The sequence below is a fragment of the Dama dama genome, chromosome 23, assembly GCF_033118175.1.
Source record: "Dama dama isolate Ldn47 chromosome 23, ASM3311817v1, whole genome shotgun sequence".
Classification (NCBI taxonomy): Eukaryota; Metazoa; Chordata; class Mammalia; order Artiodactyla; family Cervidae; genus Dama; species Dama dama.
The window spans coordinates 25,043,696-25,071,168 of NC_083703.1; the positions used below are offsets into that span (position 1 = coordinate 25,043,696).

The 27,473-nt window shown below is 38.9% G+C and overlaps 1 protein-coding gene across 1 annotated transcript in view; it reads left to right on the top strand.

Moving 5' to 3' along the window:
• ARMC3 (armadillo repeat containing 3) overlaps positions 1-27,473 on the top strand; it is a 122,755-nt gene that overhangs the window by 27,663 nt on the left and 67,619 nt on the right. Inside the window, exons 3-4 of the mRNA XM_061127542.1 lie at positions 5,993-6,197; positions 23,448-23,565. Coding sequence (XP_060983525.1) covers positions 5,993-6,197; positions 23,448-23,565 — 323 coding nt within the window. The remainder of the gene's footprint in view (positions 1-5,992; positions 6,198-23,447; positions 23,566-27,473) is intronic.

The following is a 27,473-nucleotide window of genomic DNA, read 5'->3' on the forward strand; positions in this document are numbered from 1 at the left end:
CAGGAGTCTTCTCCAGCACCACAGTTTGAAGGCATCAATTCTGTGGTGTTCTGTCTTCTTTACCATCATGATCTAGCTAAAACCTCTGGCTAAGAAAGATAAACACCAATACAGTATACTAATGCATATATATGGAATTTAGAAAGATGGTAATGATAATGCTATATGCAAGACAGAAAAAGAGACACAGATGTATAGAACAGATTTTTGGACTCTATGGGAGAAGGCGAGGGTGGGATGATCTGAGAGAATAGCATTGAAACATGTATATTATCAAGTGTGAAACAGATCACCAGCCCAGGTTGGATGCATGAGACAAGTGCTTAGGGCTGGTGCACTGGGAAGACCCAGAGGGATGGGATGGGGAGGGAGGTGGGAGGGGGGTTCAGGATGGGGAACACATGTAAATCCATGGTGATTCATGTCAATGTATGGCAAAAACCACTACAATATTGTAAAGTAATTAGCCCCCAACTAATAAAAATAAATGAAATAAATAAATAAAATCTCTGGCTACTTTGGTTAAGAAAGCCAAGGAAGGATCAGACCCAACAGCCTGGTCTCAAAAGTACTAACTTTACAGCTGACCACAACAGGCTAAGAGGCGAGCTCAGAGAGCTTCTCCTACTAATGCACTGGTTTTCTTGGGAAGCCCCCAAACCACATTATATTCAACGTAGTTTATTCTGGCGAGCTTGATATGGGTTGTATTTTAGATCAACCCAGTTATTCTCAGCTCAAGGCATGCTTCCTTAAACAGACACAATTGTTCAACTTCTTTTAAAATACAAGCTGAGTGCCAGAAGCCAACTAGGGGAAATGTCTTCATGTCCAGTGGCTGCTCTGACAGCAGTTCTAACTGTGTATACACAAGCACAGGTTACACATTCCACGTAAAGCGCTCACCAGTGGTGGAGGAACCGTTCTGGGGCATCCTTCACAGAATGAGATGTTATCTCAATGGATAAGTTGTCTCAGACTTTCTTTAAGTGGGATGCATCCTATTTTTCTCTCTTAAAGCTCTAAAAGGCAGATATCACCATAGTGCAAATTATAGAAACTTGAGTTCAGAGTCCAAGAATGTAAAAACTAGACTAAGAACTAGATGACTACTACATATGGAACAGTCCACGAAGTTAAGCTGATTTTAAAGGCTTCAACTCAAGTACACAGTGAGTGATGTTTACTTTGAAACTCTATCTTTTGAGCTTTTCAGTGATCTTTTTATGGTGTGGATGCCTTTCCCATGAGGGGATCTTATTTGTCGCAGTGGGTGCTTAGTAGCATTACCCTTCTGAATGGCCAACAGGGTTCCCCACTGTTTCACAACCATTTGCAGAACAGTGTCAGTCTGTGGGGCCCTTCATGTTTTTCTCCTCTGGTACAACAAGACAAATGCACTGAAATTGTGCCAAGATTTCTCTTCAACCCTAGCATGAGATAAAGCGGATTTATAGGCAAAGAACTCCCTTGAACAGCAGCCAAAAAAGCAGATAACTTTTAAATAGCACAATGTGATGGAAGAAACTGCCGTGTGGCAGTCTACTGTGGAGAAAAATAGCAACTATTTACAGTACATGTTGGCAAACTATCTATGTATAAGCCCTAGAAAAGGTGAAGGGTTACCATACTGTTTCTGGGTTTCCTTACACTGCTAACACCGAACTGAATGTTACAAATAGAAGTTTACACTTTTAGTGTTTATTGTTAACCATGTTCAACTGATTTACAACAATCAACTATCTAATTCAACTTGAATGGAAATGAATTCAAAGAATACATTAAAGGGAACATATTATGATAAATTACCTAATATTTTATAGATGTACTACACCTTTCACTTTAAGAGATAAATAATAGATAATTGCTTTCTTTTACTGAAGGTCTCTTCTTTTTCTATAAAAAATGATTCATCCTCAGATTTCTCTAAATAGTGAATTCTCAATGTTCTCAAAGTATAATTAGATTTCAAAAATTCCTTTAAAAAACATGTTTTTTGGAACATTTCTATTGAGTCAAATGCAGTTTGTTATGCCAAGATTCTCAAGTCATTAACATGGGAAATTCAATGGTGTTATGAGGTTTAATTAATTTCCAAAATCACAGTACTTATGGATGAAGCATGACAATCACAATACACAGATTTTCATTATATTTTTTTGTTTGTTTTGGCCACGTGGCTTGTGGGATCTTAGTTCCTCAACTAAGGATCGAACCTGGGACTCTGGCAGGGAAAGCCCAAGTTCTAATCATGGGACCTCCAAGGAATTTCCAAGACACTGATTTTTAAACATACATAATATGAGGAGACAAAATGTCTAGTAGCCATGGAAATAGCTATGTCAACCGTAACAGAGCCCATGGGAGAAAAATGCTTTAGTCTGAAGATCAGTAATAATCCAGATGCAAAAGAATTGTTGACTCTGACAGGGTAGGAAAAATCCATCAAGATCTCTCATCTTCCCTAGTCCTCGTTTTTATTCACCTACAACGTTCTGATAGTTAATTTGTTGCTCAAGTACCTTAATACCAGGAAAGAAAGTTCACTGATTTAGGGGAGGTGGGATTAGCTCTTATTATATTGATAAACTGTTTAACAAACTTATTTGATGAGTTCTCCATATATGGATAATGTCAAGTTACTGGACCCAGACTGTTGGGGACAAAGTCCTGTAAAGTCCAACATGGGGCTGATCAGAAGACTTTAGATCAGTGGTTCTCAAACCTTTCCACAACATGGCACGTTCGGAAAATGATAATACATGTAAGCCACATTGATGTGAACTGGAAGGGACTCTAGAGAGTCAATATGGGGCTTGGTGAAGAAAAATTATCAAATTATATATATATTGCATATTTACAATAAGAAAAAATTAGTAGAAATATTAGTATAACTTTTAAATGAAAAGTTGCATTTGTTTCTGTAAATATTTTACACACACACACACACACACACACACACACAAATACTTCTGATTTGCAGCTGGAAACTGCTGTATGTAATTCCTGATCTAAATCTTTCATATTCTTCATACCTTGGTCAGCAACTATGTTTACATAAGAAAAGGCAGCAAATAATAGATGATACTTTTTCTTTAATGAATGAAAACTGCTTTTTTGCTCGTAATCAGATAATCTGATCTTTAATATTTCAAAATTTTACTTCATAGGTTTATAATTTTTAAGCATTAAAACTCTCAACTTTCTTTGACAAATGTAACATTGAAATAATTTACAATAATGAATAGATATTTAATCCTTTAAAATGTTTTCATATTATTTCAAAATTTTAATGAAGTTTTTCTTCTAGAATAAAGATACTGCTCTACTCATCTCACTAATTTTTTAGGATTCCAATTCTAACACTTGCTAAACATCAGTGAGTGATCATTTTTTCCTTTGAATTCATTACTGTTGGCAGTGTACATTGCAATATTTCTTGTGGTCCTTCCAATCTTGGACCAGGCTCATTAAGATGGTCAACATTTGGTTAATATATTTCTTAAGCTAACAAGCCAACCTTCAAATTTACACAGAAAGAATTATTTTATACCCGCACTTACACCCAAAATTTCAATTCTTCTTTTAGCTCAGAAACTCTTGGTGAGAATATTAAAACTTTACTCTTCTGGCAACTTTCAAGGGTACAATACAGTGTGGATAACTATAATCATCATACTGTACATCACATCTCCAGAACTTACTGATAACTGAAAATTTATACCTTTTGGCCAACAGCCTCCCATTTTCCAGGGTCCTTCAGCCCCTGGAAATCATCATTCTACTCTGTTTCTATGAGTTCTAATGCTTTCAGGTTGCACTTATAAGTGAGAGAATATCATATTTGTCTTTGACATTTCACTTAACGCCCTCAACGTCCATCCATTTTGGCATAAATGGCAGGAGTCCTTTTTTTTTTTAATAGCTGAATAATCTTCCATTGTGCATAGATACACATGTTCTTTATCTGTTTGTCTGTCAGTGGACACTTCAGTTGTTTTCATGTCATAGTTACTGTGAATTATGCTCCGCAGTATTGCTTTGAAAGTCATCTCTCAATGTTACGCCTAGAACCTGTTTGTCCAGTCTTAGCACTAATTCTCTAAATCTCTAATTCCCTAACTAGAATAGATTTTGTTGTCTGAAATGGAACTTCCAATGACAATGTAATTGAAACCAGAAGTGATTATTGATCTTAGAAGCTCAAAGATATAAATCTTGAACTGGTTGCTTGACTTGACTGAATTTGAAAATGGCAGATTTGCTTATTTTGAGAGGACGTCTTATTGGGAGTCACTTGTGGTAGCCTAGAAAAAAGTACCTATTGGAGACAGTTTTGACAGACCAAGGGGCTACTGCTATAGAACAGTGTGGTTGACAAAAGGGATGCAAGGGATGTGGAGTGGGTGAATTACTTCTAAATATATTCAGTGATTCTAAGACAGAAAATGACAATTTTAAGATCCCAGTAGAAGCCATGGCTAGAGAACCAAAGAGTGCTTACGACAGACACACAATGATATTTTCTGTCTTACAACCATTGTCTGGATTCCGGTTTATGAATGTGCTGAATTCAGAGCCTCACTAGGCTTCTGAGAAGGCCTAGAAGGAATGACCAACTCAGTAGCAATGAGCAACCCTAATGTTTAGATTATGGTCTCTAAATTTCATTTTCCTGGTTCACCAGGGCAGAAAATATTTTCAAACTACACATATGATAAATAACTTGTATCTAGAATATATGGGCTTCCCTGGTGGCTCAGTGGTAAAAGAATCTGCCTGCAATGCTGGACACAAAGGTTCAATCTCTGGGTCAGGAAGATCCCCTGGAGAAGGAAATGGCAACCCACTCTAGTATTCTTGCCTGGGAAATCCCATGGACAGAGAAGCCTGACGAGCTATAGCCCATGGGGTCGCAAAAGAGTCAGATATGACTTAGTAACTAAACAACAGCAACATCCAGAATATATAGTTTATTCTTACCACTCAATAATAAGACAAACAGCCCAGTTAAAAGTAGAAAAATATTTGGACAGATACTTCACAAAAGAAGATACTGAAATGGTTAACAAGTATGGAGAATCAGCTCATCATGATTAGTCATAAAGGAAATGCAAATTAAAACCAGAAGGAGATAATACTACATAACCAAACGGAAGACTAAAACTAAAAGGCTTGACAATACCAAGTGTTTTAGGGCATAAAGCAAATGGATCTCTGACTCATTGCTGATGGAAATACAAATATAGTATAGTTCCTTTAAAAAACAGTTTGGCAAGTTTTGGTAACATCAAACATACACATGGCATAAGACCCAGAAATTATACTCTTGGGTATTTTCCCAAGGAAGAAGAAACATATGTTCACACAAGAACCTGTGTATAACTGTTTAGAGCATATTTATTTATAATAGTCCAAAACTGGAAAGAACCCAAACGTCCATCAGTCAGCAAATGGATGTGGTCCATCCATGCAGTGCAATACTACTCAGTAACAGAAACAAACTGCGGATACATGCAACACCATGGACAAATCTCCAAAGCATTTGCTTAATTAAAGAAGCCAGACCGAAATGGTAGTGCTTTGTGTGGTTCCATATATAAGATGTTTATAAAAATGCAAATTAAAGGAAGATAAAACAGGGAAGTGGGATGGAGAAAGAGATTTGACTTTTAAGGAGCATGAAGGAAATTTGGGATGATGATGGGAGAGATTTTTTTGCTAAGGTCAATCAAAGGGCATTTTATGAAGACGGCATTTGGAAGTCACCTCGCAGAGACTCTGGCTGAGGCGCTTCACTGGGAGAACGCACCTGAACCTAGGAGTGTGAGAATCCATAGCCAGTTCTCTGGACAGAAGCGGAGTTGGCTCTGCTTCCTGATTTCGTTGTCACTGGGGCTGGCTCTCAACAACTAGAAGGGGAAGATGCCCAATGTCTATCCTGCCTGCAAAGCCTGGGAGTCAAACACCGAGGATGCCCATGGCTTCTCAGGTACCTACCTCTAAACGCGGTTGGGCTATGGGGAAGCCAAGCTGGAGTTTCCACTGCCCAGGCGCACGCGGGCGCTGACTGCGCAGGTGCGGCTCCCTGTCGCCTAGCAACCAGTCACAACAGCGGACTAGCAGGCGCGCGCTGGCGGCGGTTGGTACTGTTCGCCAGATCAGAGGAGCCGTTGCCCGGCTGGATCTCCCTGCAGGTAAAGGCGATTGGGCTGCTGCACCGCTATCCTGGGGGTTTGGAGAGGCCCAGGGCAAGAGTTGGGGAAAGAGAAAGTGCCCCGCGTGTAGGAGCATCCAGGGCAACTAAGGGAAGACCTTGGGAGGACCACTGGGTCCCTGCCCTATGCCCGCAGAATTAGACTGGGGTCCCAGTGGATTTCATAAGCGTGCCAACAGCGTCCTATTCAACAGGTGACAAAACTGAGGTCCAGAGTGGGTATCTGAGGGTCTAAGATTCCATTACTTGATTCTGAGCAACTCAAAAAGTGGGTCCTCCGTTGTTCTACACCTTCTCAAAAAAAAAAAAAAAAAAAAAATCTCGTTAGAAAACGTTTAAGATAGCATAAGGCTGAAAGTTCTCTAAGAAGATCAGTAAATTCGTGGAAAAATGATTCCAATAATCAAGACTATGAACATTCAAAACATTTGTTTTCATGTCCAATGCCGTGAAGTTCATACCTTTTAGCCCTGTTATTTTATGCTAGGGATTTAAACTAAAACAATTTTAGGTGAGGATGAAAATTTTACCTCTAAAAATGTTCATTTGCAGTCTGCACATAATTTCAAAAAGTTGAAAACAAATGCTCAACAATTAGGGACTGGCTGGATGATGGGCATTAAAATATTGTCTTAAATGGCATGCTGATCCAGTGATGATGACTGGAGCAATAAATGGAGACTGAGATTTCAAGAACTTGTCTGTTAGTTTGAGAATTTAGAAAGAAAATGCCCCCAGGAAGCTAAGTTGAGAATTGCAGATAGAACTCCAAGTAGGAAAGTAAAATCACTATAGAAAATACACACCAAAATGAGCCATATCCAAATAGTGCTGATCTTCCTGAGCTTATTTCTGAGTGATTTTTTAAAAAATTCCATTTGCCCTTCCTTGTTTTCCAAATTCTCTGTGATGAAATGTGACACCTGTATAAGTAAACCGTAAACACGGAATTATGAGCTTAAAAGGAGTTAAAAGGATAAGTTTTATGTGTTATGTATTTTAGCACAATAAAAATCAATGGGGAAGTGGTAAAATAGTCAGGAAAAACAGGTTTAGGTTGCTTCAAAAATCAAAGGGATTTATTTTCTTAATTTGACATCTCTGTAGCTTTAAGAATAAAACAAGGTAATTTAGTTGCATCATGTTGATTTGAAGTGAAATGTTTAATTTACAAATTTAAAAAAAAAAACACAAAACCTGAACGTCATCTTTTGGGTTCACTGCCCTGGACTCTGTCAGCTGTGTGTTTTCTCCCCTATTAACTATTATACCCAAAATGGTTTAAAAAGAAAAGAAATGCTTCCTACTTAACCATGCTGCTGAGGACAAGTTCTATCTCTGTAATCCTGTATGTTTAGGCTATTACAGCCTCTGTATTTTTCAGTATGCAGTTACTCAAATTCACTCTCCTGAGATGGGAAACATAAGTTCCCAAGTGAAAAATCAGATGACATCAAGTAACTTTCTACAGGTGTAATTTAATTGCTTCTTGAATGTTATTCATAAGGAATTCTTTTGTAAAGCAAAGACTGCTATATGTTGGAATTGGTTATAAAGAGCTATGGGAACTCTTTTTCCTAAAGAAATCATAGGAAAGATTTTCATCTGTCCAGAATAGTCTATGTGCCTGCCTGAAACATTATAAGCAGAAGTCTAGGATCTGTGTGGTTTTCAAGTATCTGAGAAAGATGTCAGAGATCTGAAAAAAACTACTGGTCCTAAGATATGAAAAGAAAATTCAAAAGTTAATATTGTATTTTATTAATATTAGATTTGAAAATAAAATAATTTTCTCATTTTGCAACAATTTCCAGGTGTACAAACAGATGAGTCATTTCATATGCAAGTTTTCAAAACTTTTAATGATGAAAATTATATTCAGTGAGGGATATGGGTGTATTTTAATGTTTTAACATATTAGATATAGTGTGAGGTAGTGCATCCCAGCATAGGCTTCCCCAGGGCCTCAAAGATCTTGAAATGAATGTGACTGGAAGGTAGGGACCTGGAATAGTTGTCTTTCAGAAGTCGCTATGAATTTCTATGAACATTTGACTTTAAAACGTGTGTGATCAATCATGTTCCGTGTCTTTAGTGCTTGGAGTTGCTTTTGTCCCTTGGTGAGCCATCTGAACTAACCCTGACATTGTAGATTCTCTCCAAAGATATCCTACTTCCCAGAATTTCTCTTGAGACTATAGTAATTTCCTTGAGACTATTACAGTGGTCCCCAACCTTTTGGGCACCAGGGACAGGTTTTATGGAAGCCAGGACAGGGTAGGGGGAACAGTTTCGGGATGATTCAAGTGTGTTAACATTTATTGTGTACTTTATTTCTATTATTATTACATCAGCTCCATCTCAGATCATCAGGCATTAGATCCCAGAGGTTGGAGACCACTGGACTAGAATACAGTGTCTGAAATTGTCCTAATAGCAAGCATAACCCCACAAACTCTCATTGGAGAAATGGGTTACTTTAACAGTCACCAGCATCTTGGAAAGTTTTCTGTACCCAGGTGGAGTTACTCCTCTGTGGTATATCAAGTATGTATGCTGCTGCTGCTGCTAAGTCGCTTCAGTCGTGTCCAACTCTGTGCAACCCCATAGATGACAGCCCACCAGGCTCCCCCGTCCCTGGGATTCTCCAGGCAAGAACACTGGAGTGGGTTGCCATTTCCTTCTCCAATGCATGAAAGTGAAAAGTGAAAGTGAAGTCGCTCAGTCATGTCCTACTCTTAGTGACCCCATAGACTTCAGCCTACCAGGCTCCTCTGTCCATGGGATTTTCCAGGCAAGAGTACTGGAGTGGGGTGCCATTGCTTTCTCCATCAAGTATGTATACTGTTCCATTAATTTTTTCCTTCACAAGACTGGACATAAAAGGGCAGGTGGGAAAGGTTCTTTGCAAGGAGTAACCCCAATTTCCCTAGAATTCATCTTTTCAGATTCTCAATTACTTTTTAAAATTGAGATATAGAATATATTATAGAAAACATTTTGTTATCTAGGAAAATGACACAAATGTTCACTTGGACCTGGTAGAGCTCAGATACCATTCAGAAAATAATTAGTCACAGAGTTAATGATTTTTATGTCAGTTGGTCAGTATGTACCAGACATTGTTCTAGGTGCTTGGGATAGATCAGTGTAAGAAAGCAGACAAAAATCCCTTCCTTTGTGACAGAACATCCCTGCAGGTCTCAAAATTAATTTGCATTTAATCTTCCAAACCCTACCAAGTGAGCTATAAGCATAGTAAATCATTACCTGTTATGTAAGTAAAATTTATGTCATTAATGTACTCTTCTTTCTAAACCAGAAGCCAGGACTAATGTCCAACAATCTTAGCAATAATTTTCTTTAAAATTGTGAAACTTGGGATGTAGGAAACATATTTGTATATGTGCAGTCATTTCTACGTGTATTGCATAGTCTCTTTTTAGGTAAAATTTAGAAGAAGTACATTTCCTCCTAGGTATGTAGGTAACAGATTTGTGCATGTACAATGTACAGATGACATTTTAACCATTTGTGGTATTTTTTCCAGAATGGGTAAAAAGGTAAAGAAGGAAGCAGAGCCCCCTCCCAAGGATGTGGTAAGTTTCTGATTTGAATACTAGCAGCATGTTAACCAGTTTTAAAAATAAATTGTTGAAACAGTTTGGCATGTACCAGTATATACATGAGTGCACAGTGGCAGAAGTCCAAAGTCTGACTAATGATAAGATTAGTCAGAGAAATCTAACATTATGTAAACAAACATTTACAACATTGTCATTACATAATTAGCACAATTAGAGAGTAATTATTAGCTTTTCCAGTATGTGGATGGCATGTTTATAAGCCTAGTTAATGAACAAATAGTTTTGGTTTGTTTTTTCAAATACTTCAAATTTACATTTGCCAGTCTCTCATTGATGTTAATTATCTAAGTGGATTTTTAAAAAATGAATGAAGGTAATGCTATAGCTACTAGGTATGTATATAAGGTTGTCTTTAGATGACCATTTGGATAGAAGTCTTGTGTTTTCCAGTCCTATGGAGAAAAAAGTCTGTGTTCATCACCTTTTTCTCTTTCAAGTGCTTGAATAACGCATTCCTCAAAACCAAACCTTTGTCTCTCCCTTTCAAAAGCAACGTTCAACAAACAATGTCCAACAGGTTGGCAATTGGGATGAGGTGATCTTAGAAGATGTAAGATGGTTTAAAGTGGTCATGGTAAATAAGCATGTATTACACAAAAAATTATTTCCATAGCAGTAGATATCACAGAAGTAAACAATTAGAAGTGACAAAATTGTTTTAAAATAAAAAGTTAAATAAATTATTCCATTTTGATAAAATGATGTCACTTAATGTTTGATAGCATGGGAATGTGATCACAATATTTAAATTAAAAAGTTATAATAGGGACTGCCTTTGGTTTAGTGGCTAAGACTCCATGCTCCCAATGCACAGGACCCTGGGTTTCATGCCTGGTTAGGTAACTAGATCCCACATGCTGCAACTGAGAGTCACATGCTGCATCTAACCACATGCCACAACTAAGACCAGGCAGAGTTAAAAAAAAAAAAAAGGAAAAAAGGCTATAATAAAAAAAAATTAAAGCAGGGTTCTATCATTTCTTTTTAAAGTTTATGAACTACTGAAAGATTGTGTTTAAAATGTCCTAGGACAATTTTCAATTTAAAATCTTATTTGGAACAGACATTTGGTGTGGTTTTCTTCAAATAAAAGGTGAATGGGGAGAAAAGTATGTATAGTCAACAGACTCACAAGATTTATAGCCTGAAGGAACCTGATGTTAATGCAGGAGTCTTCCAGACAACACTGGGACACTGCAGTTACAAATGTGAACTCTGTCCCAGGTCTGCCTCTCATAAACTCTGTTATTCTGGTGAAGTTGCTAAGTCTGGCCAAGTTATTTCAGTCCTATTTTTTTTTAATTTCTTAAATGAGAATTGTCACGTCCAAATTATTTTGGTTGCTCTATTAATTACAATGAAATAGAATACATGAAGTTCACAGTGCCTAGTAAACTCTCAGTAAATAAGATCTGTTATCCCGAAAATCCTTTAGATTCTCTCTCTCTCTCTCTCTCTCTCTCTCACACACACACACACACACTCCTATGTAACTTTTTATGCATGATATCTCAATGTAGCTGTCTAGGAAAGTTTTGCAGAGATGGTCAGTGTGGTCTCCTGATAAATTTCATCGGTCTGGCTGCTCTCCTTTGGACATAATGCTCAAATGTTCTAAATTCTCTTATTTTAATCATTGCATCTAGTTTGAATTACTCTTATTTTTACTGCAAAATAGCATTATTGACATCCTGTTACCAGAAAGTGGAGTAATGAACACAGAACTTGAGGACAAACACTTTCTGATTAAAATTAGAATTAAGGGACTATTAAACAATAGACATATTTGACTAACATATGTTTCATAATTTTATAATGTCTTGCTGGTATTGTCCTCTCTATTCCAATCCTTGAGGAGCACAGTCAAGGACTGAGAAACAATTCCAATCCTCAAGTTAACAAAAATCCAGCCCTTGTTTCCTTGGGTCACAGTAGCCTTGAGGGCTGCTGAAGGCATGTGGAACAGTGATCAGTGGTCCCTGACTATCCTAAGGGTCCTTCCATCCTTCCCCTACACTGACTTTATGTTAATAAAGCTGATAGAGCAGTATTAAATACCTAATTGCTTTTCTATATTATAAATTCTAATGCTTCAAAACACTATCAGTTCAGTTCAGTCACTCAGTCGTGTCCGACTCTTTGCAACCCCATGGACTGAAGCATGCCAGGCCTCCTTGTCCACCACCAACTCCCGGAGTTTACTCAAACTCATGTCCATTGAGTCAGTGATGCCATCCAACCATCTCATCCTCTGTCGTCCCCTTCTCCTCCTGCCTTCAATCTTTCCCAGCATCAGGGTCTTTTCAAATGAGTCAGCTCTTCGCATCAGGTGGCCAAAGTATTGGAGTTTCAGCTTCAGCATCAGTCCTTCCAATGAATATTCAGGATTGATTTCCTTTAGGATGAACTGGCTGGATCTCCTTGCAGTCCAAGGGACTCTCAAGAGTCTTCTCCAACACCACAGTTCAAAAGCATCAATTCTTTGGCGCTTAGCTTTCTTTAGAGTCCAACTCTCACATCCATACATGATTACTGGAAAAACCATAGCTTTGACTAGATGGACCTTTGTTGGCAAAGTAATGTCTCTGCTTTTTAATAAGCTGTCTAGGTTGGTTATAACTTTCCTTCCAAGGAGCAAGTGTCTTTTAATTTCATGGCTATTTCAAAATGCTATAGCACAGCTTAAACTATCTGAACTTGGAATTTGTTCCAAGGTATACCTCTTCAAAGTCTGTGAAGGGTTTGTTGTATAAATTATAGATGAAAAATCAGATTTAAAAGAGGGATATATAACTGCTTGAGAAAATAAACTTTTCCCTGTCAGGCCATGGCAGTTTGCTTCTTTTATATCTTCTAAAACACTGTTTCCAAAGATTTTTATTTGTACTAATCTTTCATCTACTGGTTAAGATGGGCAAATGGGGATGGAAAAAAAGGATGTTCAGTGATAAGGTTAAAACAAAAAGCTCCCTTTGCTTTTGTTAGTATTTTCATTGTTGAAGCATAACTGACATGTGCATTTATGGTTTATTGCTTTCCATTTCTTCTCCTAAAGGAGAATACTAGCTGAGAAGATGCCTTGATGTTGGGAGGATATGGCTTGCATAACGAATACAACTATATTCTGCTTTCACAAATCATTTCCAAGTCTGGCTGAAAGTTTGCTTTTGATGCTTTAATAAAAAGCAGACTTTCTGTGGATTGAGTGCATGAAAGAATTATTAGCAAAAATGACCATAGTAGGCAATATTTGGTAGGGCATCAGTGGTCATGTATGGATGTGAGAGTTGGACTATAAAGAAGGCTGAGTGCTGAAGAATTGATGCTTTCAAATCGTGATTCTGGAGAAGACTCTTGAGAGTCCCTTGGACAGCGGAGAGATCAAACCAATCAAACCTAAAGGAAATCAGTCCTGAATATTCATTGGAAGGACTGATGCTGAAGCTGAAACTCCAATACTTCGGCCACCTGATGTGAAGAACTGACTCATTTGAAAAGACCCTGATGCTGGAAAAGATTGAAGGCAGGAGGAGAAGGGGACAACAGAGGATGGGATGGTTGGATGACATCACTGACTCAATGGACATGAGTTTGAATAAACTCCAGGAGATAGTGAAAGACAGGGAAGCCTGACATGCTGCAGTCCATGGGATCACAAAGAGTCATATCTGACTTAGTGACTGAACAATAACAACAATGATATTCTGTGACTGAGATACTGTCAAAGTCTGAATCCTTGCTTCATCACCCACCAACTGTGATCTGGGGCAAATCTCCTGACCTCTGTATTCCCCAGTGAGGATGTGATGATGTCCACTTCGTGGGATACCCACTTCATAACCACTTACAGTAGTGGGGCAAGGTTAGATAAGTAAAAGATACTTAAAACAGTGCCAGGCATTAGATAAGAACTTGGTACATGTAATTACTCATGATGTGGCTGAGGGTGCTGTCCATCACCCTACAAAACTGTTGAAGTTTGCTTGAACCTGTCTGAAGAGGCAGGGATGTCAGTTTTGAAAGACTAGCCAGCCGCTAATGTTCCCAGACGCCCAGAGCATGGCCATTATGATTTATGGTCAGGTCTCTTTGAGTTTAAGAGCATGGAAATTTTATTCTCTTACATTTCAGAGACAACTGAATCCACAGATTCTAAACTCACAGACTGTGATCTGGCTCTAGAATATTAGTAGTTAAGTAGACATTTATGTTAATGGGTCAATGCCTTCTCTTCTAGTTAAGTGCATGTGGGAACCAAGTATGGTGGGTGTTGAATCAGAGGCACTGGCAGTAGCAGAACCTGCTCTCCTACCTGGGCAACCAAATCCAGTTCCATGGAAGAAGAGATGTCTCCTGGGGCTTGTTTTTCTGGACCCTTTCCACCAGCCTCAGAATGACTCAGGTTGTAAAGCAAATGAGAGGCTATTTTAGCGGTTTTCATTTTAACCTTTACCCTTTGGCAGATTTTAACTGATGTTTAAAGAGCCTGTACTAAAAGCTTGTGCCAGGGTGGTGCAGTCGGCTTCCTTCTGTTTATCTGTCTCCCTTTCCCTGGGCAGTTGGCTCCTCATGATTGGAGACCACCGACTCCGTAAACACATTCCAAAAGAAATCAAAAAAGCGTTTTATTTGCACTTGCTGGCGCCATAAAAATCACTCAACTGTCATGATTTATCTCTTTTCACTGAGTCCAGTTTTATAATTGTATGTTCTTTTAGACATGTGCTGTCTAATCATGGAAGCTAGTGGCCACATATGGTTATTTACATTTAAATAACTGAAATTGTATTAATGAAAATCAACAATATAAAATGAAAAATTCAGTACCTCAGTCACATTAGCTCAAGTGCTCAAGGGCCACATAGACAACACAGGGTGGGGATCTTTCCATCACTGTTCTTCGGTTGGGCAGTCTCATCCTAAATGGTCTTGTTTCCTTCACAGAGATAGAAAAGCATCTCTACCAGTCCATGGCTTCTCTAATTGACTGGACTTAAAATTCAAAGCTTAGCCAAAACGGTTCCCCTTTCTCTCATCCTCTTTGTAAATAATTTTGGTTCATCATTTATTCCGTACAGAGCGCGAAATTATGATTTCACAACCAGCTTGTTGGTGACTCGCTATGAGTTCCTCACGGGAAAGCAGATGGAATCTGTAATTACAGCACAGGATTATTTATTTAGTCATGTGGCATTCTGTTACAGCTATCATCTTAATTCTCGGCGCCTTTTCTAATAAAAGATTACTATAGCGCTGCAGGCTCTGTAGGAGAAATGCATCTCATGCCAAGTTTCTCCACTCTCTGCCAAACATTGATATTTCTTCTTTGACAGCTCTTACGATGGTAATTCTCACAGTCTCAAACTTCCTTTTAAGCTTCTTGTACCCCCATCACCTTTTTCTTAAGGATAACCAGAAGATATGACAAAATACTAAAGTGTTTTCTGAACCATGGAAGGAGAATTAAAAGATGTTTAAATGCATTTCCACATACCCTGCTCCTTTGAGAGCTGTAGTCATTCCGTAGAGATCATGACAGATCCACAGTTTAGCACAGTCTGTTCATTCACATGCTTGCAAAATTAAATTTAAAAATATTGAAATATCAGAAGTCTCTGAAGTGGAAGTTCAAAAATGTAAGGGAAGGTAACCATCCAGGATGCCAGGGGCACTGTCTTAGGTAAAAGGTGATCTGAGGTGGTGAGTCTCAAGGGTTCAGTGCAGGGTCAGGGGGCCTCAAGAGGATAGAATGGTGACTATGGACTCTCTCCCTGAAGAAAGCACACCAAAAGTTCTGCCCACAATTTCAGAGAGACAAACTGTCCCTGGAGCCCACTGATGGCTTCCTGAACCTCAGATCTGAAATCTTCTTTTCTGGCTTCAATAGACAGTACAACACTCAAGGAAGGCACTTCAAGGCCACAAGCATAAAAAAGAAGTTTCCAGAGGCACTTTAATACATTCCTTTATAGGCATTTACAGAGTATTTCTATATCCAGGGTACTGTTCTAGGTAATAGGGATAGAGAAATAATATAACCCTTTGCCTGAAGAAAGTCATTCATTTATCAGACAAATATTGAGTACATACCATAGACAAGTCAAGTATTCCTCTACATCCTGGGCATATAGATCAGGCCTCAAGGCAACTTATTAATACATTCAAATGGGAAAACAGTCAATTAACAAAAAACACTAAAATTCCAGGATAAAATCCATGAAATTTTACAAAAAAAAAATCTAGAATTTTAACTGCAGTCATTGTTAACTTTTTCTTTCTTATCATGCCATCATTACTTTAGAAATCCTTTCTTCAGAGTTATGCTGTGATTCAGACCACTGTTATAATTCAGTTTATTGATTTTATCGATTTATGATATGCCACTATTCTGTTTCTATTTTGCCCTCCCCAACCTTGACTGGAATATTTGCTGAGTAATTTGTTTGAAATTACAGTTGATATGCTTGAGTTTGAAAATGCCTGAACCTATCTTTTCCACATCTGAATGATAAATTAGCAAAGTTTAAATTTCTTGAACCCATCAACAGAAAATTGGATTAAAGATTTACTGATCATGGCCCCACCCATCAGAACAAGACCCAATTTCCCCCTCAGTCAGTCTCACCCATCAGGAAGCTTCCATAAGCCTCTTACCCTTCTCCATCAGAGGGCAGACAAACTGAAAACCACAACCACAGAAAACAAACCAATCTGATCACATGGACCACAGCCTAGTCTAACTCAATGAAACTATGAGCCATGCCATGTGGGGCCACCCAAGATGGACAGGTCATGGTGGAGAGTTCTGACAAAATGTGGTCCACTGGAGAAGGGAATGGCAAACCACTTCAGTATTCTTGCCTTGAGAACCCCATGAACAGTATGAAAAGGCAAAAAGACAGGATACTGAAAGATGAACTCCCCAGGTCGGTAGGTACCCATATGCTACTGGAGATCAGTGGAGAAATAACCCCAGAAAGAAAGAAGAGATGGAGCCAAAGCAAAAACAACACTCGGTTGTGGATGTGACTGGTGATGGAAGTAAAGTCCGATGCTGTAAAGAGGAATATTGCATAGGAACCTGGAATGTTAGGTGCATGGATCAAGGCAAATTGGAGGTGGTCAAACAGGAGATGGCAAGAGTGAACATCGACATTTTAGGAATCAGCAAACTGAAATGGACTGAAATGGGTGAATTTAACTCGGATGACCATTATATCTACTACTATGGGCAGGAATCCCTTAGAAGAAATGGAGTAGCCATTGTAGTCAACAAGAGAGTCCGAAATGCAGTACTTTGAATGCAGTCTCAAAAATGACAGACTGATCTCTGTTCATTTCCAAGGCAAACCATTCAATATCACAGTAATCCAAGTCTATGACCCAACCCATAATGCTGAAGAAGCTGAGGTTGAATGGTTCTGTGAAGACATACAAGACCTTCTTACTAACACCCAAAAAAGATGTCCTTTCATTATATGGATCTGAAATGCAAACATAGGGAGCCAAGAAATACCTGGAGTAACATAAAATTTGGCCTTGGAGTACAGAATGAAGCAGGGCAAAGGCTAACAGAGTTTTGCCAAGAGAACGCACTGGTCATAGCAAACACCCTCTTCCAACAACACAAGAGAAGACTCTACACAGGGACATCACCAGATGGTCAACACCATAATCAGACTGATTATATTCTCTGCAGCCAAAGATGGAGAAGTTCTATACAGTCAGCAAAAACAAGACCAGGAGCTGATGTGGCTCAGATCATGAACTCCTTATTGCCAAATTCAGACTTAAACTGAAGAAAGTAGGGAAAACCACTAGACCACTCAGGTATGACCTGCATCAAATCCCTTACAATTATACAGTTGCAGTGAGAAATAGATTCAAGGGATTAGATCTGATAGACAGAGTGCCTGAAGAACTATGGATGGAGGTTCCTGACATTGTACAGGAGGCAGGGATCAAGACCCTGGGATCCAACCCTAAGGAAAAGAAATGCAAAAAGGCAAAATGGTTGTCTGAGGAGGCCTTACAAATAACTGTGAATAGAAGAGAAGTGAAAGCCAAAGGAGAAAAGGAAAGATAAACCCATTTGAATGCAGAGTTCCAAAGAATAACAAGGAGAGATAAGAACACCTTCCTCAGCAATCAATGCAAAGAAATAGAAGAAAATAATAGAACGGGAAAGACTACAGATCTCTTCAAGAAAATTAGAGATACCAAGGAAACATTTCATGCAAAGATGGGCACAAAAAAAGGAAAGAAATGGTATGGACCTAACAGAAGCAGAAGATATTAAGAAGAGGTGGCAAGAATACACAGAAGAACTATACAAAAATGATCTTCATGAGACAGATAGTCACGATGGTGTGATCACCAACCTAGAGCTAGACATCCTGGAATGCAAAATCAAGTGGGCCTTAGGAAGCATTAATATGAACAAAGCTAGAGGAGGTGATGGAATTTCAGTTGAGCTATTTCAAATCCTAAAAGATGATGTTGTGAAAGTGCTGCACTCAATATGCCAGCAAATTTGGAAAACTCAGCAGTGGCCACAGGACTGGAAAAGGTCAGTTTTCATTCCAATCCCAAAGAAAGGCAATCCCAAAGAATGCTCAAATTACCACACAATTGCACTCATCTCATATGCTAGTAAAGTAATGCTCAAAATTCTCCAAGCCAGGCTTCAGCAATACATGAACTGTGAACTTCCAGATGTTCAAGCTGGATTTAGAAAAGGCATATCAAACTGCCCCACTGGATCATCAAAAAAGCAAGAGAGTTCCAGAAAAATACCTACTTCTGCTTTATTGACTATGCCAAAGCCTTCGATTGTGTGGACCACAACAAACTGTGGAAAATTCCTCAAGAGATGGGAATACCAGCCCACCTGACCTGCCTCCTGAGAAATCTGTATGCAGGTCAGGAAGCAACAGGTAGAACTTGACATGGAACAACAGACTGGTTCCAAATAGGGAAAGGAGTACGTCAAGACTGTATGTTGTCACCCTGTTTATTTAACTTATATGCAGAGTACATCATGAGAAAAGCCTGGCTGGATGAAGCACATGCTGGAATCAAGATTGCTGGGAGAAATATCAATAACCTCAGATATGCAGATGACACTACCCTCATGGCAGAAAGCGAAGAAGAACTAAAGAGCCTCTTGATGAAAGTGAAAGAGAAGAGTGAAAAAGTTGGCTTAAATCTAAACATTCAGAAAACTAACACCATGGCATCTGGTCCCATAACTTTATGGCAAATAGATGGGGAAACAGTGGAAACAATGACAGACTTTATTTTGGGGGGCTCCAAAATCACTGCAGATGGTGACTGCAGGCATGAAGTTAAAAGATGCTTGCTCCTTGGAAGAAAAAGTTATGACCAACCTGGACAGCATATTTAAAAGCAGAGACATTACTTTACCAACAAAGATCCGTCTAGTCAAAGCTATGGTTTTTCCAGTGGTCATGTGTGGATGTGAGAGTTGGACTCTAAAGAATGCTGAGTGCTGAAGAATTGATGCTTTTGAACTGTGGTGTTGGAGATGACTCTTGAGAGTCCCTTGAACTGCAAGGTGATTCAATCAGTCCATCCTAAAGGAAATCAATCCTGAATATTCATTGGAAGGACTGATGCTGAAGCTTAAACTCCAATACTTTGGCCACCTGATGTGAATAACTGACTCATTTGAAAAGACCCTGATGCTGGGAAAAATTGAAGGCAGGAGGAGAAGAGGACGACACAGGACGAGATGGCTGGATGGCATCACCAACTCAATAGACATGAGTTTGAGTAAATCTGGGAGTTGGAGATGGACAGGGAGGCCTGGGGTGCTGCAGTCCCTGGGGTCGCCAAGGGTTAGACACGACTGAGCGACTGAGCTGAACTGAACTGAAATTTCTTGAGTCACAAGCCTTTCCTCTGAACTGCTGATTATTCCCATTAGGGTGTTGGGGCAGGGGCGGGGGTGATGGGGAGGAAGATCTAGGTCATTGCTGAGGCCTTATATGTCCTTATCTTTCAATAATATTTCTGCTTCCTATTACATATTTTCTCCTTAGTCAAGCTCCTATTTTACCTACTGTAAATGCAACATTCATTTCCATTTTAAACCTTCCTGGTGTTGTTTCCCCCAACAGAATGTCCTTTCTCCTTATCTCAGCCTGTTGTGTACATTCTTCAAATCACATGTAAAATTCCACCACCTCTACAGACCTTTCTCCATCTACCCCAGTTCAAATGAATTCTCCCTTGCCCAAAGCAACATTTATTGTCTTGCCATGTTTTTGTACTTCATATAATCCTAGAATTATATATTTGGAAGAACTCTGAGAGATAATAATCCAACTCCCAAATTTTCAGATTAAAAAATATGTGGTTAGGGATTTCCTTGGTGGTCTAGTGGCTAAGAGTTCATGTTCCCAATTCAGGGGGCCTGAGTTTGATCTAACATGCCACAACCAAAATATCCCTCATGTTGCAACTAAGATTAGGTGCAGCCAAAAAAATATGAAAAAAAGAAATGTTAGTGAGCAAGTGATGACCCCAAGTGCTCAGAAATTCTGGGGTTACCCTTTAATACCTAACTAAGATAATTCTCAAGTCTCAATCTCCAGGTACTTTCAGAAGTTCTTCTTTAAAATTTCTGTGAATTTCCAGGTCCTTATATTCATGGTCAGTGCTGCAGACAGCATACTAGCCATGGCTCTAGGCTTTCCTAGAGGCCATTTTTTCTCAATGGTTCATGTCACTGGAATCCATAAGGACCTATAAGCCTGGTGCACATAGCAGATATTTACTGAAGATCTGTCTTCCAGAAAGAATCTAAGAGGCTTGAGACTTTGATAACTGTTTCAGCTCTAGCACAGAGTTAGACATGTGCAAACAACAGCTTCAGCTTCATTTTGTTTTAATATTTAGAAGATTTAATAATTTTTTATTAGGGATAATTAGTTTTTAAAATAAAAGCTAGAAGTATCATTGTTATTCTAAGCGAGTATTGAGTAATACATAATTGTTTTGAAAAGACTACATGATCTTTACAGTAGTTATACTGTCATCTCACTTGATAGAAGACCCTAATTAAAATAAACCAAAACAGTAATGCATTTTCTATTTGGCTTTCCTAATTTCCCAGTGTTTGATCTCTGCATTTTAACTTAAATTTCACATTTAAGTTAAATGTGTAACAGCTTCAATTCATATTTTAGATAATGTTGCCCTAAAATCCAATAACTATTTTCCCTCCAAGAGGTAGTTTTATCCTAGTCACGTCCTTTCAGGTCATTTTTTCTGCCATCTTCTCTGTCTTCTCTACTCTTCTAACCTCACACAATTATGTCTCCGTATTCAGAGTAATCTCTCTCTCCATCTTCTACTCAAAACCGAACATCAATTTTTGTTACATCCCAGAACACATTAATGCTCAAAATTCTCCAAGCTGGGCTTCAACAACACCTGAACCGTGAACTTCCAGATGTTCACGCTGGTTTTAGAAAAGGTAGAGGAACCAGAGATCAAACTGCCAACATCCGCTAGATCATCGAAAAAAACAAGAGAGTTCCAGAAAAACATCTATTTCTGCTTTATTGACTATGCCAAAGTCTTTGATTGTATGGATCACAACAAACTGGAAAATTCTGAAAGAGATGGATACCAGACCACTTGATCTGCTTCTTGAGAAATCTGTATGCAGTGAGGAAGCAACAGATAGAACTGGACATGGAACAACAGACTGGTTCCAAATAGGGAAAGGAGTACATCAAGGCTACAAATTGTCACCCTGCTTATTTAATTTATATGCAGAGTACATCATGAGAAATGCTGGGCTGGATGAAACACAAGCTGGAATCAAGATTGCCAGGAGAGATATCAATAACCTCAAATATGCAGATGATACCACCCTCATGGCAGAAAGTGAAGAACTAAAGAGCTTCTTAATGAAAGTGAAAGAGGAGAGTGAAAAAGTTGGCTGAAAGCTCAATATTCAGAAAACTAAGATCATGACATCCCTTCCCATCACTTCATGGCAAATAGATGGGGAAACATTGGCAGACTTTTTTTTTGGGTTGGGGGGGGAGCTCCAAAATCACACCAGATGGTGACTGCAGCCATGAAATTAAGACACTTACTCCGTGGCAGGAAAGTTATAAGCAGCCTAAACAGCATATTAAAAAGCAGAGACATTACTTTGCCAACAAACGTCCATCTAGTCAGGGCTATGGTTTTTCCAGTAGTCATGTATGGATGTGAGAGTTGGACTATAAAGAAAGCTGAGCACCGAAGAATTGATGCTTTTGAACTGTGGTGTTGGAGAAGACTTTTGAGAGTCCCTTGGACTGCAAGGAGATCTAACCAGTCCATCCTAAAGGAAATCAGTCCTGAATGTTCATTGGAAGGTCTAATGTTGAAGCTGAAACTCCAATACTTTGGCCACCTGATGCAAAGAACTGACTCATTGGAAAAGACCCTGATGCTGGGAAAGATTGAAGGCGGGAGGAGAAGGGGATGACAGAGGATGAGATGGTTGGATGACATCACCAACTTGATGGACATGGGTTTGGGTAAACTCCGGGAGTTGGTGATGGACAGGGAGGCCTGGCGTGCTCTAGTCCATGGGGTCGCAAACAGTCAGACACGACTGAGTGACTGAACTGAACTAAACTGAAAACACATTAAGATGTCCATTTAGAAGGGGTCAACACAAAGAAGCAGCTAAAGCTTTGAAATTCAAATTTTTAAAAAACTTAACATAAACAGAACTTCCTCCTCCATGGTCTCTGGAAACAGAAGAAAACAGTATAATTTGTTTTCTCCTTGACCAAAGAAAATCCATAGGGGTCATGATTTTTTTATTGTTCATTTCAGCTAAACATGAATTCTCAGGATCTCACAGCAGGGTACAGGACTTCTCACAGTCCTATACTTTTTATTTATACTATATTACCTTTCCTTGCTCCAGATTTTATACAGTTTTACCTTTGGTGATCTGCTGCTTCCTTTAAATTTTTAGTTATTTCATATAAATGTAGTTCCTGCTTTTCAAGAAATGGTATAGTGGTTAGAAAGTAGGTACTGATACCTGAGACTGCCAGAGTATCTAATAGAGCAGGTTATCAAGGATTCTTGTGTATTGATGAAGAATTATACTAAGATATGTTATTTAATGAGCACCTATTATGTGCCAGACAACTTGCTAAATCTTTACATAGATGATCTCTAATCTGCTCCTTAATCCTTCACAATAGGTATTATTATACCCATTATTCAGAGAAGGAAACTGGAATTCTAACAGCTTAGGTAACTTTTTTGATTTCCCATGGCTAAATTGAGAGACTACACCTTCCAGGTTCCAAAATACTTTTCTTTTCCCTCCATACTCCAGGAATTTCAAAGCCAGCAATATTGACAACTCTCCATCAGTGACATTTTTTAAATAAAAATTTTGCAATGCACTTTGTGGGCAGTGACTGCAACCTTTTTGTAAGATTATGTTCTCCTTAAGTTTCAAGACACCATTCATGTTTTATATCTTTTTAAAACTCATATGTGGCTATGATATTTTTCTCTCTGCCTTTCAGTTTGATCCATTAACAGTTGAAAGCAAAAAAGTCGCAACCGTGGTACTAATGCTTAATTCTCCTGAAGAAGAAATTTTGGCTAAAGCATGTGAAGCCATTTATAGATTTGCTTTAAAAGGTTTGGATTTTTTCAATTTATCTTTCTATTTCATTAGCTTCTTAAAATACTTACTACATAATGAGCACTTTTCTCCCTAGTCTTTAACTTACTTCTTGTCTCATGAGTTCTTTCAGACAACCAGAATATCATTTAATTCATCACCTGAAAATAATGTACCTCCCTATGTTCCTACCCTAGTCTTAAAGAGCAATTTAGTCAGGGTAGAACAGTCATTTTGAAGGCTTTATTGCAGTTTAAAAAATTGTAAATGTCACAGGCGCTGAAAGAGCTCCTGAGGATCAAAGCTGGAACGACTGTGTGGCTCAGTGGTAAAGAATCCACCTGCCAATGCAGGAGATGCAGGCTCAATCCCTGGGTAGGGAAGATACCCTGGAGAAGGAAATGGCAACCCACTTCAGTACTCTTGCCTGGGAAATGCCATGGACAGCAGAGCCTGGTGGGCTACAGTTCATGGATTTGCAAAGAGTTGGACACAACTAAGCATACATGCAATACTAGATTTATAGCCCAAAGAAGAAAAATAAATATCATACAGATTAAAAAATGATGGAATAAGTAAATAAACAGGAGAGAGAAGACAAATCTCCAATGCAGAAGAATCCCAATTTATGCAGATATTCTGCCCTCGAGGAGGTGGGACACAGCTTCCCACTCATGAGGGGCTGTGCACGGACGTCTTTCCAAAGAGCACACAGTGGACACACGGGGGAAAGTGTGTAGTGCAGAAACCCGACAAGCCCTGCGTCTGCCCGGTGATCAAAGTCAGCATCAACAGAGACAACATGTGCCCTTGACATAATGAAAAGAGTACTTCATTTCTGTTATTTGCCCCCAACCTAGAGACTCAGTCTAAATATAATTTTTTAAATCAAACTCCAATTCAGGGACATTCTCCAATTATCAAAAACAAGGAAAGTCTCAGGACTTCCCTGGTGGTCCAGTTGCTAAGACTCTGTGCTCTCAATGCAGGGGACCTGGGTTTGATCCCTGGTTAGGGAACTAGATCCCACATGCCACAACTAAGAGTTTGAATGCTGCATCTAAAAGATCCTGTATGCTGCAACTAGGACCTGGCACAGCCAAATAAACAAATAAGTAAATTTTTTAATTAAAAAAAGTCAGTGGAGCAACATATTTAAAGTACTAAAAAAAATTAAAACTTTCAACCTAGATTTCTACACCCTGTAAAAGTATCTTTCAAAATCATAAGTGAAATAAAGTCTTTTTCAAACATTCAAAAACTGAAATAGCTCTTTGCAAGGAGACCCACACTACTAACTATATTAAGTAGGTCCTTTGGGCAGGAGGAAAAGGATACCAGATGGAAATATGGAAGAAGAATAAAGATAGAACACTAGAAATTGTAACATATAAGGATTTTTGCTTATTATTTGAATCACTTAAAAAACAAATTAGTTATTTTAAACAAAAATAATAATCATATATTAAGCAGTCTGAAACGTGTGTAAAAGTAAGATATAGGACAACAGAACCAAGGTAGAAAGGTAAAAAAAAAAGTGGAAGTATACTATATAAGTGTACTGCATGTGAAGTAATATATACTACCACTTGAAAGAAGACTGTGCTAGGATATATACTACAGACCCTAATGCAACCATGAAAATAACAAAACAGTGACATCAAATAAGCCAACAAAGGAATAAAATGGAATCATAAAAATTTCAATTCATATGAAGAAGGCAGAAATGAAGAAAAGAAAAACAACAATGAAACATAGGAGATAAGTAACAAGATATGGTATATTTAAACCTAACCATATCAATAATCAAATGTGAATGGTCTGTATACATGAACAAGGACAGGGTGTTTTATTGGATATAAGCAAGATTAAACTACATTCTGCCTTCAAAAAATGCACTTAGAATATAATGAAACAAATAATTTGAAAGTAAGGGAGGAAAAATGATACCCTGCTGCTGCTGCTGCATCGCTTCAGTTGTGTCTGACTCTGTGCGACCCCATAGACGCCAGCCCACCAGGCTCCCCCGTCCCTGGGATTCTCCAGTCAAGAACACTGGAGTGGGTTGCCATTTCCTTCTCCAACGCATGAAAGTGAAAAGTGAAAGTGAAGTCACTCAGTCGTGCCCGACTCTTAGCGACCCCATGGACTTCAGCCTACCAGGCTCCTCCGTCCATGGGATTTTCCAGGCAAGAGTACCAGAGTGGCCTGCCATTGCCTTCTCCAAAATGATAACCTATGCTAGCACTAATCAATAGAAAGCTGAAGTAGCTATGTTACTATCACAAAAATGGAATGGTATCAGAGATAAAGATGACCATTTTGTAATAATAATAAAGGGACCAATTAATCAACATGCTATGAAAAATCCTAAACAGTTGTGTTAAGTACTTAATATCAGATTTTCAAATTATACAAAGCTAGAAGTGCAAAGAGAACTAGACATCCACAATTATAGCTGAGGATTTTGATACTCTTCCCTCAATAACTGAAAGAACCAGTAGATGGTAAATCTATATAGATGTAAGAGATTTGAACAGCAATACAAATGAATTTAACCTAGTTTATATTTTTAGAACACTCTAAGAACATCAATATGCCAGCAAATTTGGAAAACTCAGCAGTGGCCACAGGACTGGAAAAGGTCAGTTTTCATTCCAATCCCAAAGAAAGGCAATCCCAAAGAATGCTCAAATTACCACACAATTGCACTCATCTCATATGCTAGTAAAGTAATGCTCAAAATTCTCCAAGCCAGGCTTCAGCAATACATGAACTGTGAACTTCCAGATGTTCAAGCTGGATTTAGAAAAGGCATATCAAACTGCCCCACTGGATCATCAAAAAAGCAAGAGAGTTCCAGAAAAATACCTACTTCTGCTTTATTGACTATGCCAAAGCCTTCGATTGTGTGGACCACAACAAACTGTGGAAAATTCCTCAAGAGATGGGAATACCAGCCCACCTGACCTGCCTCCTGAGAAATCTGTATGCAGGTCAGGAAGCAACAGGTAGAACTTGACATGGAACAACAGACTGGTTCCAAATAGGGAAAGGAGTACGTCAAGACTGTATGTTGTCACCCTGTTTATTTAACTTATATGCAGAGTACATCATGAGAAAAGCCTGGCTGGATGAAGCACATGCTGGAATCAAGATTGCTGGGAGAAATATCAATAACCTCAGATATGCAGATGACACTACCCTCATGGCAGAAAGCGAAGAAGAACTAAAGAGCCTCTTGATGAAAGTGAAAGAGAAGAGTGAAAAAGTTGGCTTAAATCTAAACATTCAGAAAACTAACACCATGGCATCTGGTCCCATAACTTTATGGCAAATAGATGGGGAAACAGTGGAAACAATGACAGACTTTATTTTGGCGGGTCTAAAATCACTGCAGATGGTGACTGCAGGCATGAAATTAAAAGGCGCTTACTCCTTGGCAGGGAAGTTATGACCAACCTAGATAGCATATTAAAAAGCAGAGACATTACTTTGCCAACAAAGGTCCATCTAGTCAAGGCTATGGTTTTTCCAGTGGTCATGTATGGATGTGAGAGTTGGATTGTGAAGAAAGCTGAGCGCCAAAAAATTGATGCTTTTGAACTGTGGTGTTGGAGAAGACTCTTGAGAGTCCCTTGGACTGCAAGGAGATCCAACCAGTCCATCCTAAAGGAGATCAGTCCTGAATATTCATTGGAAGGACTGATGCTGAGGCTGAAACTCTAATACTTTGGCCACCTCATGCGAAGAGTTGACTCATTGGAAAAGACCCTGATGCTGGGAGGGGTTGGGGGCAGGAGGAGAAGGGGACAACAGAGGATGAGATGGCTGGATGGCATCACTGACTCGATGGACATGGGTTTGGGTAAACTCCGGGAGTTGGTGATGGATGGGGAGGCCTGGCGTCCTGCGATTCACGGGG